Source organism: Schistocerca piceifrons, chromosome 8 (genome assembly GCF_021461385.2).
Source record: "Schistocerca piceifrons isolate TAMUIC-IGC-003096 chromosome 8, iqSchPice1.1, whole genome shotgun sequence".
Taxonomy (NCBI): domain Eukaryota; kingdom Metazoa; phylum Arthropoda; class Insecta; order Orthoptera; family Acrididae; genus Schistocerca; species Schistocerca piceifrons.
In genome coordinates this window covers 143,327,222-143,340,651 of record NC_060145.1, presented here as the reverse complement: position 1 = coordinate 143,340,651, position 13,430 = coordinate 143,327,222, and the positions used below count along the sequence as shown (strand labels likewise).

Below are 13,430 nucleotides of genomic sequence, written 5' to 3'. Positions count from 1 at the left end.
TCTCATCCAGGTCTGTCCACATACACCTCCTTGGTGTACATCTAGGCCGCAGATTCGTCTGGACCTTCCACATGACCCAAAGGACTCAGTTACTCATGCTGCTCTCTGCTGTCACTTCCTCTCGATTCCTGACGTGTTCTGGGGCTCTGAAGTGGTTTATACCGACGGCTCGGTGGCTGATGGTCATGTTGGCTTCGCCCACGTCCACAGAGGCTGTCTTGAACAGCATTCCTTGCCCGATGGCTGCAGTCTATTAACTGCAGAGCTGGTGGCCATCTCTCGTGCACTTCAATTTATCAGTTCATGCCCTGGGAAATCATTTCTTCTGTGTACTGACTCCTTGAGCAGCCTACAAGCTATCGACTAGCGCTACACTCGCCATCTTTTGTTGGCACCCATCCAGGAGTCCATCTCTGCCCTGGACCAGTCTCGTCATTTGGTGGTGTTTGCGTGGAACTCAGGCACGTCAGCATCACAGGCAACGAACTTGCTGACAGGATGGCCAAGCAGGCTACGTTGAAACCGCTTCTGGAGATGGGAATCTCTGAACATCACCTGCGTAGTGACTTATGTTGTAGGGTTTTTCTGCTTTGGGAAATGGAATGGCATAATAGTACACACAACAAACTGCTTGTTATTAAGGAGACAATGAATGTGTGGAGGACTTCCATGCGGGCTTCTTGTAGGGAATCAGTTGTCCTCTGCCAGCTCCACATTGGTCGCGCTTGGGTGACCTACGGTTACCTCCTGCGCCATGAAGACCCGCCTGAGTGTCAGTGCAGCACGGTTGACAGTGGCCCATATTCTAGTGCACTGTCCCACTTAGACTGCCCAGCGACGAAATCTTGGGTTACCATACTCGTTGCCGCTAATTTTATCTGACACCACCTCGTCGCTTATTTAGTTTTACGTTTTATTCGTGAGGGTGAGTTTTATGATTTGATCTAAGTTTTAGCCCATGTCCTTTGTCCCTCTGTGTCCTCTACCCCAGTGCTTCTAGGGTGGAGGTTTTAATGTGTTGTAGAGTGACAGTCTTCTCCTTTTTTTATTCTCACGGTCACCCAACCATGATAATCTGCTTTGTTGTTTTAATCTCTTCATCCTATTTCTGTGGTTTTCTTATCTCCTTTTGTCCATTTACATGTTTGTTGTCCTTCGTCGTTCTTTTCGTTCCGTTTCGAGTTGTCAGTCTCGTTTGTTTTATTCTCACACTTGTCATTGTTTTATTTGGAACAAGGAACTGATGACCTCGTAATTTGGTCCCTTTCCCCCTCTTTTAATCCAACCAACCAATCCTGTAATTATTACACATGGTAAAGTCAATCTTCAGTTTTAATAAATAATTGTAATTATCCAAATAAAAAACAAGAGTGGAGGCAGTCGAACCCTTGACATCCTAGTAAATAAGTTATTGTTCTAGTTGCTGTGCTAATTCACCAGTTGAAGGTAATAGTGCTCAAATTTTAAAAACACCAGTGCCCAGTTATATGTTCCCTGTATAGGGACACATTTAGAGACTAGACTGCTTAACTGCTTCATAGGATTAAATTACCTGTAGGGTAGTGTCATTATGGAGTAATTTATCACATGACTGCACTGAATAACACTCAGATGTAGTGAATTATGTCTGTCATCACATCATTTGTTCTGCAATAGCCATTGATAGTACTCAGTTCCAAATTAGATGCCCAAACTGTCTCGCTTTGAACACAGCTGCTTTATTCACGAGCTTTGCCTTGCCAGCAGGCTTTTTGTGAGTGTGTCTTTGCTCTAGTGAAGTAAGGAAATGTGGTAGTGTTAGAGACAGAGGCACAGTATAGTTTTCCCAAGTGCACTGTGAGCCTAGTGAATACAATGGACATGAGTAAACTGGATTTGGCCATGTGAAGCCACTAGTCCAGTCTAACGAATTTGTAAACGCTTTGCAGCAGAACCTTTTTTAAATGTGGCACACTTGAAAGCCTGCTCCAGTTAATGGCTCAGTTGACAATGTTTAGCGTCTGCGTCAGGAGACTAGACTACAAAGAAAACATGTGGCCATCATAGAGGAAACTCCACAGTGATGATGATTATAGACTCTACTGATCAGCATTTTCTGATGAAAATAACTATCATGACTAGTGTAATGTAATATTTGTTAACAAATAAACATTTTTCCTTAGTGAATAATTGTCCAGTAGGAGTGTATAGGCTGCACAGTGTCCATTTCAAACCCAAATTTTTCTGCAAGTCATCTCACATTGGCCATGTGTCTGTCAGTTTGGACTGCGTGTGTTCCTGGGGACTCAGGTTGCTTCACAGGATAGATGGATGACTTGATGCTGCCCTGCATACTTATATCCTGGGTAACATTATGATCCCATCAGTGCAGCATTCACGTCCTGAGGGATCAATGTTTCTAGCAGGATCAGTTTCCAGTACACATCATTTATGGTGCACGAGTGGTATGCAGAACAGAGTGAGATTTCTCTTTTCAGCTGACCTCATTCTGTATGAGACCTCAGCTCCTTTGCAGATACATAGGCAGATATTAAATGGATAGATTAAGCAAATAAAAATACTAAAACAAAAAAGTCATCATGCAGTTGCTTGAGCCACTATACTATGAAGTCACTATACAAAGAACTGCAATATTTAGGTATTTCTTACTGGTGGTCTAACTCCACATCATAGCTTAGTGCCTCTTCCACATCTGAAATCCTAGGAATAACATAGAGCACATTTTCTTGTGTGGTTTTAGGCATGTACTGAGTGTTAGTAAGATGTACGTTGCTCAGTTACACTCACACTGAAAGTGTCCTTTATTTTTGTGAGCAGTAATACGATTGACTCCAGTGTAACATGGTGGACAACTTAAATTTCATAATCAAAATATCCATGGGTGTACTGCCGGTCTACAGTGTCCAACGGGCACAATATTTCGGCGTTCATACATGTCGCCATCATTGGTTCACCTGATGATGATGATGGCAACATGTATGATCGCCGAAATATTGTACCCGTTGGACACTGTAGACTGGCAGTACACCCGTGGATATTTTGATTATCAAATACGCTGGGAGAAACTCAAGAATCCGTCAGTTCACCTGATGATGGCGACATGTATGATTGTCGAAATATTGTGCCCGTTGGACACTGTAGACCGGCAGTGCAGCCGTGGATATTTTGATTATCAAATACGCCGGGAGAAACTCAAGAATCACAACTTAAATTTCAACCATAAACACTTTTGTATGATCAAGTGTAAATTTATGGCTAGTATGTGAATATAAGTATTCAATATAATGGAAGGAAACATTCCACGTGGGAAAAATTATATATAAAAACAAAGATGAGGTGACTTACTTTTGTTCGGTAAGTCACCTCATCTTTGTTTTTATATATAATATAAGTATTCAATAACACACTTCAACAACAACAACAACAACACACTTTTACAGCACAGTAGATATGAAAGTTGAAACATGACAATTGTAGTTACATGATAATAAATAATTATTGTTTTTGAAGGAATATTACTTTTCATACACAAGTCTCCATCAGGAGCATACATCAGTGCTTTCACAACCTTCATTTGCAATCCCCTTCTCTTCTTATTTTTAACCTCTGTGAGGAGCTTACCACTTTGATCACAGTGCATGCCATCCCGAGTCTTTGATCTATTTGTCACAGCACCATTGGTTTCACTGTCCGTAGCTCATGGTCTAGTGGCTAGTGTTGCTGCCTCTGGATCATGGGGTCTCGGGTTCGATTCCCGGCCAGGTCGGGTATTTTCTCCGCTCGGGGACTGGATGTGTGTGTTGTCTGCATCATTTCATCATCATCATCATCATCATCATCGGTCTCACAGATTTTACACAAGTATTGTACATAGTGAGGTATTTCAGAACTATTTCTCTCCCGTAGTCAAGTTCTTTTCATTTTCCTATCCATCATCTTACAAGCCTGCCGGGCACTACTTACCATAACATGCAGAAAGTGTCATTAATGACTAGTACCACTCAATGCCCTCCTTAAATAAGTGGACTATTTCCCCTACTGCTAGGCCATCTTAAAGTATGATGTGCAGCCTGTAGGAAAAATCAACTATATCATTATTTAAAATACTTCAATGGCTTTTAGATCTGTTTCATAGTAAGGTTTCATTGACAGTATTATTTGCTTTTAGAAGCATGCATAAAATTGTAAGTCTATCTTTTGTGGATCAAATATTGCTGAACTGAACAAGCAGAACCTTCCACTAAAGGCAACAATAGAAATCAGTGAAATATCCACATGCAGCAGTAAGCCAGCACATGTTTGCTGTGATGTATCCATTACACTCTTCTTTAGTGGGTTAATGTAGTTCAAGAAATAATTTCATGGTCGCTTATATAATAAAGTAATTTTTTGTCTATACAGGAGTGTGCCATCTCCTGGATCGCCATCTTCAGATGTAAAAGGTCAGACACAGACCTTCTATCAAGTTCTAATTGACTCCAGGGATTGCCCATTCATTGTGAGTACATAACAGATAGTACGTGAAAGATAACTATTGTTTGGCTTTTTTGATTTTTCAGTATAACTATTAAAAAAAATAGAGGATTCACTTGTAGAAATGGAACATGGATATGCATTAAACACTTAGCAACAGGTGCCACTGATCAATGTATTTGTTCAACAACACTTTCACACTGTCATTTTTTCTAGCATTTATTCACAGTTTAATGTGTGTGAATCCATATCTTGACAAAATAAAACTTTGGCCATTTCAGTTTCAACCTTTCCATTCTTCATTTTTTGTTAAAATTCAGCTTAGGATGTCATCTTTAACCCTACGGTTTGCATACAATCACTTGTTTGATGTAGCTTTTGATTCTGTAACTGCTAGTTGTGATTTTCAGTTCTAGGGTTGGTTTGATGCAATTTTCCATGCTACTCTACTCTGTACAAGCATCTTCATCTCCGAATGACTACTAAAACCTATATCCTTCTGAATTCACATACTGTATGCATCTCCTGGTCTCCCTCTGACCGAGCGAGATGGCGCAGTGGTTAGACACTGGACTCGCATTCGGGAGGACGACGGTTCAATCCCGCGTCCGGCCATCCTTATTTAGGTTTTCCGTGAGTTCCCTAAATCGCTCCAGGCAAATGCCGGGATGGTTCCTTCCAAAGGGCACGGCCGACTTCCTTCCCCGTCCTTCCCTAATCCGATGAGACCGATGACCACGCTGTCTGGTCTCCTTCCCCAAAACAACCCAACCCCCCCTCTCCCTCCGATTTTTACTCCCCACACTCCCATCCAGTGCTAAATTGGTTATCCTAAGGTGTCTCAGAATGTGTCCTATCCTTTCTCCTAATTATGTTGTTCCACAAATTTCTTTTCTCCTCAGTACCTCCTTGTTAGTTACATGAGCTACCTATCTAATCTTCAGCATACTTCTGTAGCACAACACTTCAAAAGCTTCTATTCTCTTCTTGTCTAAACTATTTATCGTCCCTGTTTCACTTCCATACATAGCTACGGCCCTTACAAATACTTTCAGGAAAAAATTCCTGACACTTAAATCTATATTCAGTTTTAATAAATTTTTCTTATTCAGAAATGCTGTTCTTGCCATTGCCAGTCTATATTTTATATCCTGTCTACAACAGCCATCACTAGTTATTTTGCTGCCGAAATAACAAAACTTGTCTACTACTTTCAGTGTCTCATTTCCTAATCTAATTTATACAGCATCACCTTATTTAATTCAACCATTATCCTGGTTTTTCTTTTGTTGATGTTCATCTTGTATACTCCTTTCAAGACAAAGCCCATTCCGTTAAACTATTCTAAGTTCTTTGCTGTCTGTGACAGAATTATAATGTCATCAGCAAACCTCAAAGTATGTGTTTCTCCTCCCTGGACTTTAATTCCTATTTCAGATTTTTCTTTGGTTTCCTTTTCTGCTTGTTCAGTGTACATATTGAATAACATAGGGGATAAGCTACAACCCCGTGTCACTCCATCTCAAATACTGCTTCCCTTTCATGCCTCTTGAGCCTTGCTACTACTGTCGGATTTCTGTACAAGTTGTAAATAACCTTTGCTCCCTGTATTTTATCTCTGCTTCCTTCAGAGTTTCAAAGAGTTTTCCAGTCGTCATTGCCAAAAGCTATCTTCTAAGAGAAGTCATAGGGCCAATATTGCCTCATGTGCTCCTACATTTCTCTGGAACACAAACTGATCTTCCTGAAGGTCGGATTCTGCCAGTATTTACATTCTTCTGTAAATAATTCATATTAGTAGTTTGCAACCGTGCCTTATTAAGCTGATAGTTCGGTAATATTCACATGTGTCAGCACCTGATTTCTTTGGAATTGGAATTATTATATTTTTCTTGAAGTCTGAGGGTATTTCACACATCTCATACATCTTGCACACCAGATAGAGGAGATTTGTCATGGCTGGCTCTCCCAGGGCTAACAGTATTTCTGACGGAATGTCGGCTACTCCTGGGCCTTGTTTAGACTTGGGTGTTGCAGTGTGTTGTCAAATTCTACTTGCAGTATTGTGTCTCCCATCTTATCTTCATCTATGTCCTTTCCTGTTCCTATAATGTTGCATGCAAGTTCAGCTCCCATATATAGACCTCTATGTATTCCTTCCATCTTTCTTGTCTTTTCTCATGACTAGTTTTTCGTTTGAGTTCTTGTTGTTCATATAGCTTCTTCTCTTTTCTCCAAAGGCCTGTTTAATTTTCTTGTAAGCAGTATCTATCTTTCCCATAGTGAAATGTGCTTCTAAATCCTTAAATTTGTCCTCTAGCTACTCCTGTTTAGCCACTTTGCACTTCCTGTCACACCCTTTTTTAGACATTTGTATTCCCTTTTGCTTGATTCATTTACTGCGTGTTTATATTTTCTCCTTTTGTCAGTTAAATTCAACATCTTATGTGTTATTCAAGGATTTCTACTTGGCCTTGTCTTTTTACCTATTTGATCCTCAGTGGCCCTTTCTACTTCATCTCTTAAAGCTACCAATTCATCTTCTACTGTATTGCTTCCCCCGTTCTTCTCAAACGTTGCCTAATGGTCCCTCTGAAATTCTCACCAACATCTGTTTCTGTCAATATATCCTAACTTTTTGAAATTTCTGCAGTTGTAATGTAGAGTTCATAACAAATAAGTCAGTCCACATCTGCCCTTGGAAATGTTTTAAAATTTAAAATCTGGTTCCTAAATTTCTGTCCTAGCATTATATAAATCAATCTGAAACCTTCCGGTGTCTCTGGGTCTCTTCCACATGTCTGTCTTTATTCTTAAACCAGGTGTTAGCAATAATTAAACTCTGCTCTGTGCAAAACTCTACCAGGTGGCTTCCTCTTTCATTCATTTCTCCTAGTCCATATTCATCTACTATTTTCCCTTATCTTCCTTTTCATGCTATCGAATTCCCATCACTATTAAGTTTTCATCTTTTGTAACTATCTGAATAATTTCTTTTATCTCATCATACATTTCTTCCATCTTTCAATCATTGGAAGGGCTTATTGGCTTAGAAACTCGTACTGTTGTGGTGGGTGTGGGGCTTCATGTCTATCTTGGCCACAATAATGCGTTTACTATGCTGTTCATAACAACTTACCTGCATTCCTATTTTCTTATTCATTATTAACCCTACTCCTGCGTTACCCTTATTTGATTTTGCGTTTATAACCCTGTATTCCACTGACCAGAAGTTCTGTTCCACCTGCCACTGAACTTTACTAACTCCCAGAATATCTAACAGGAACCTGCCCATTTCCCTTTTTAAATTTTCTAACCTTCTGCCCGATTAAGGGAGCTAATGTTCCACACTCTGATGAGTAGAACACCAGTTTTTTCTCGTGAACACACCCTCCTGAGTAGCCCCTGCCTGGAGACCTCAATGGGGTACTATTTTACCTCCAGAATATTTTACCCAATAGGATCCCATTGTCATTTAACCATATAGTTGAGCTGCATGCCCTCAGGAAAAATTACGGCTACAGTTTCCCCTTGCTTTCAGCCGTTCACAATACCAGCACAGCAAGGCTGTTTCATTGATACTAAAAGGCCAGATCAGTCTACTGTCCAGACTGTAGGCCCTACAACTACTGAAAAGGCTGCTGCCCCCTTTAGGAACCGTATGTTTGTCTGGCCTCACAACAATACTCCTCCGTTGTGGTTGCACCTAAGGTATGGCTAGGTAGAACAGGTTTGCTGAAAGTTTCTTTCCTGGTCTTGAGGTCTAATTAAGTGTGTGTAAAAAACAAAAAAAAAAAAAAAAAACGCGAAAAGCTGTAAACTGTTATGGGTTAACCCCTTGGCCTACAACCATGTGTGAGACTTATGGGAAGGGACTTGGGCCATAACTAAGGAGCATGAATATGCCTTGTGATATTTTGTGTGGACCACACATAAACAAGAGAGACAAACGACAGCAACATGAATTGAACTCATGGTTAAACAGTTCTCAGTATTCTCTCACTCCAGTAATGTGTGCTCCTTCATTGTATTCACATGTATTGGTTGAAATTCCTCAAAAGAATTAAACAACCCACACACCTGTCATATCAGTTAAAAAGAACATTGATGATGGTGAAAAGTATGTCGTTATTGTAGACAATTGTTCAGTAGCTCCTGTCGATAATAATGGGAGCAGTATTGTGTTTCCTGTATGAAAACATTCCAGAAGATTAAATCATTGAAAATGACACCAATGATGAAGACATTATCAGTCACTGAAGCAGTTTGTTTTGAAAGAAGAAAATAACTAGCCAAAAATATGAGCGTATACGCAGACTCCTGGCACAAGAGCACCGGTTTTAGAGTTCTTAGGCAGAAGTACAAGACAGTTAGATTTTTTACATACTGTTAGGCAGTGTGTTTTGGAATATTGTCTTGAAAATGAATTGGTGCACAGAACAATAATCAGTGAAAAAGGCCCAAAAGAAAGCAGATAAAACACGGATCCCTGTAAATTGTAATGAAATTAAAATGTACTTTTGCGTTATGCATAATAATGGCTCAGTAAAAACACAAAAAATTCAAATTTACTGATATGCAACAGCCATCATAGCAACACCAATATTTAGGAAAGCTATGCCACTGAAAATATTTGCAAATGACTAGGTTTTTATGTTCTACAAATAACGATATGTCTGACAAGACAGATGATTCAAAGTAGTGTATGTAATGAAAGAGAGCACTGTGATTTATGAGTCTTTGATGAAATTTAAGGGGAGATTTGATACAGGCCTAAACTTCTATAAAATATACGAGTTAGCTGTGTGTGGATAATACACACATGTTCAGAAGAAACAAGAATATCTTGAATAACCAGACGTTCATATTCGCAGAACGTGTACATTAGTATGTTCTGCAGAAATGATTAGCATTTGAACCGTCAACTGGCGGGTTCAAGATCGACATTAATATCACAGTGCAACACAACCTACTGGTAAAATGTGTCTGCGGCTCTTGTTGTCACTATAAACCAAAGGTAATGGATCATTGTGACTTGAGCAGATGTGCCTGGTGCCTTGCAGATGTATTTGCGAACTGTACTGTCAGATCAGTGTGTTTGAAAGAGAACATGTTACTGGCATGAGAGAATGTGATGCATCCTTCTGGGACATTGCTGCTCGTGTGTGGTGAAGTGTTGCAGCAGTGCAATGGATGTGTACGGAATGGTTCACGGAAGGCCATAGAAAAATGACGAGATCAATCAGGCCACGACGCCAGTCCCCCCCCCCCCCCCCCTCCTCCCTCCCCACAAAAAGATAGACACCACATCCAAATGGCATTGCAGGACAGATGTGTGTCGTCCTTGGCTCTAGTGCAATAGTAGAACAGTGGAACATATCATACACTATCACAGGTGACATTCCGTAGCCATTTACTACGGCATGGGTTACATGCGCGTCATCCACTTCTCCGTCTACCTTTGACAAATGTGCAGAAATGTGCTAGATGGCAGTAGTGTATGGAACAATGTCACTGGGGACAGGAATGGCATCAGATAGTGTTTTCAGGTGAATCCAGCTTCTGTTTGTTCGAAAATGATGGTGGCATTTTGATTCATCGCATGCTGTTTTTCAAGGAGTTCCTTGCAGAGTGGGGGAATGGCAATGTGCATAAAAAGCAGTATTCCTTTAGAGTCCATAGACGTATCGTGGCACTGCACTGAACAGATATTTGAATGTTGTGCAGGAGCAGTCGAATTTAGTGAAACTAAACTTTTAATTATTGTTGTTTATAGGTCCCCCATCTCTAACTTCAGCATATTTCTGCTCAAGCTAGACAGGGTTCTTAATTCACTTTGTAGGAAGTACCAGAAATTAGTTATATGTGGTGACTTCAATATAAATTTTGTGCATGATGGTGCAAGAAAAAGGATGTTGGTGGATCTCCTAAATTCATATGATCTGATGCATTTTTTCCAACTAGGGTGGAGGGGAACAGTAGCACAGCTGCAGATAATATTTTTATTCATTCTTCATTACTAGATGGGCATTCTGTTAGTACAAGGGTGAATGGCCTTTCAGACCATGATGCACAAATTTTGACACTAAAAGGTTTTGGACTCAAACAAATGTAACATATAATTACAAACTATTTAGTAAAGTTAATCCAACAGCACTAGAGTTTTTTAAACCTTGTCAAGGAACAAGAATGTCAGGATGTTTATAGTGCAACAACATAGATGATAAATATAATACTTTCCTTAACACATTTCTCATGCTCTTTGAGAATTGCTTTCCATTAGAACATCCTGAACGGGATACTAGCAGTAATAGGCAGCCTAGGTGGCTGCAAGTGGGATAGGAGTATCATGTAGAACGAAGCAGGAATTAGATCAGGATGTTAGAAGTAGTCACAATCAAGCTACTGTAGCCCATTACAAACAGTATTGTAAGGTGCTTAAAAATGTTATTAGGAAGGCAAAGAGTATGTGGTATGCAAATAAAATAGCTTATTCACAGGATAAAATTAAATCCATATGGTCAGTTGTGAAGGAAGTGTCTAGTCAGCGGCACAAGGTCGACGATATAAAGTCAGTTCATAGTAAAAATATTTATGTCACTGATAAATCAGATACATGTACAGTATTTAACAATTATTTTCTGAGCATTGCTGGTGAATTAAATATAAATTTAGTTTCTACAGGGAATCATATAACTGTCTTGCCAAATCCATTTCTGAGATTGATATCTGAAATACTCCTCTGTGATACAGACAAGGGGGAGAGTGGGTCAGTAATTAAATCACTGAAGGATAACGACTAATTGATATAATGGATTGCCTAGCAGAATATTAAAGTAGTGTGCTGCACGTCTTAACCCTGCACTTAGCCATATTTGTAATTTTTCCTTTAGGAATGGTCAGTTTCCTGAACGATTAAAGTAGTCAATAGTAAAGCTGCTTTATAAAAAGGAAGAGAAGGATAATGTAGACAATTTTAGATGTATTTCTATACCATCAGCATTCGCTAAAGTTATTGAAAAGGCTGTGTATGTAAGGATAATTGATCATTTTATATCACATAATTTGCTATCAAATGTATGCTTCGGTTTTAGAAGTCGTTTAAAATCTGAAAATACTATATTCTCTTTTTTCTGTGAGGTACTGTATGGGTTAAATAAAAAGTTTCGGGTTAAATAAAAAGTTTCGAATGCTAGATACATTTTTTTGATCACACTAAGGTGTTTGATTGTGTTAACCACAAAATATTACTCCAGAAGTTGGACCATTACGGAATATGGGGAGTAGCTCACTTTAGCAACAGACAGCAAAAGGTCATTATTCACAGCGTTGAGAATGGCTGTGATGTGGGGTTTGAGTGGTGTACGGTCAAATGGAAGTGCCCCAGGGATCAGTGTTGGGGCCACTCTTGTTCCTTCCTACCCCCTTCCCACCCCTCCCTCTGCGGTTCCGGGGGTTAGGATAGGTCTGAGGTATCCCTGCCTGTCGTAAGAGGCACACGAGTTATCCATCAAGGTACACGAGTTATCCATAGTGCCCTTATATTTGATTTCCTGAGCCTCTTGTCATGGCTATGCATCTCCACCTGCAATTCAAGTATTTGGGCAAGGACACTTTCCAGGGTATGTCATCTTCTTCCATCGTCCCCTGTCCTCTTTCACCCCCATTTCAATATTGGATTTCTCTGTGCCCAATATCCAGTACGGCAGCCAGTCCATTGTGGTGAGGCTGTCATGTACCTGTTTGGTGGTAGACCTCTGACAACACAGCAATCGCACTGCTGATGCCAAGGAGTAGATGCCTGTCTTCCTGGGGCATCAGGACTCCAGGCAACGGCCATCATGCCAGGTGGCTTTTGGTGTGGCTGGGTGGCACATGTGTGAACAGCCCCTGATTGGAGTGGGTGGCATCAGGGTGGATGACCCCCATTGAAGCGGACTAGGTCATGTCTTGCTGGTGACCATACTGTGCCAGCAGCCTCTAAAAAGGGCAAGATCGAGTACAGTGCTGACAGATATGACCCTAAATTGTTTCCCTCCCCTGCTACGCTATGAGAGGAATGTAGGGCTACAGAAAGAAGAGAGCCATATTCGCCTCGGTATTTAGTCTGTAGCAGAATGGACGGGGATTCCTTTCTACCTACGAAGCATCAGTTTGTTGTTGAACATGTTGAGGATAAGTATGAGGAAGTATGGGAAGCGGTTCAGTCTTAATTCAGACAGCAGCATTGCAACAAAGTTACAGAAAAATTTTCCAAAAAGTGTTAATCAACCAACACAGAAGCATATAGCTAACTCAATGGTATTGCTTCCAACCACTGAGGAGGAAGTAAGGAATGTTGTAAGGCAATTAAAGACCTAAAACTCAACAGGTTTAGATGAAATCCCAGTGTGTGTGCTGAAAAAATGCATAAATGGTATCAAAGTTCCACTAACAGAAATCGTAAATGAATACTTCAAAACTGGTTGCTTTCCTGACTATCTGAAGCATGCAAAAATTTTACCAGTTCACAAGAAAGATAATGCAGAAAACATTGAAAACTACATACCAATAGTCCTATTGTCGTCCTTTTCCAAAGTGATAGAGACAATAATGAAAAGCAGGCTTATAGCTATCTAAGCTAATTCAACCTCCTCTGCAAAGACCAGTATGGTTTCAGGCCTGGCAGAGGCACAGAATCTGCAATAGCACAATTCACAGAAACAGTTTGAGAAGCATTAGATGTGAACAGCTATGTAACTGACCTTTTCCTAGACCTGTTGAAGGTGTTTGACAGTCAGTCACTAGAAACTGTTGCGCAAGTTAGAGGTTCTAGGAATAAGGGGATTGGTTAACAAATGGTTTCATTCATATTTAGAAAAGTACAGTCAGTAGATATCACACATGTCTTTGGTGGATCAAAGTACATTAAGAAAAATATATTGGGCCCCTCAAGGAACAGTGCCAGCCGCAGTATT

General features: G+C 40.2%; 1 protein-coding gene across 1 annotated transcript in view; it reads left to right on the top strand.

The window, feature by feature from the left end:
- Nucleotides 1–13,430, top strand: part of LOC124711936 (polymerase delta-interacting protein 2) — a 62,597-nt gene that overhangs the window by 7,152 nt on the left and 42,015 nt on the right. Inside the window, 1 exon segment of the mRNA XM_047242195.1 lies at nt 4,402–4,498. Coding sequence (XP_047098151.1) covers nt 4,402–4,498 — 97 coding nt within the window.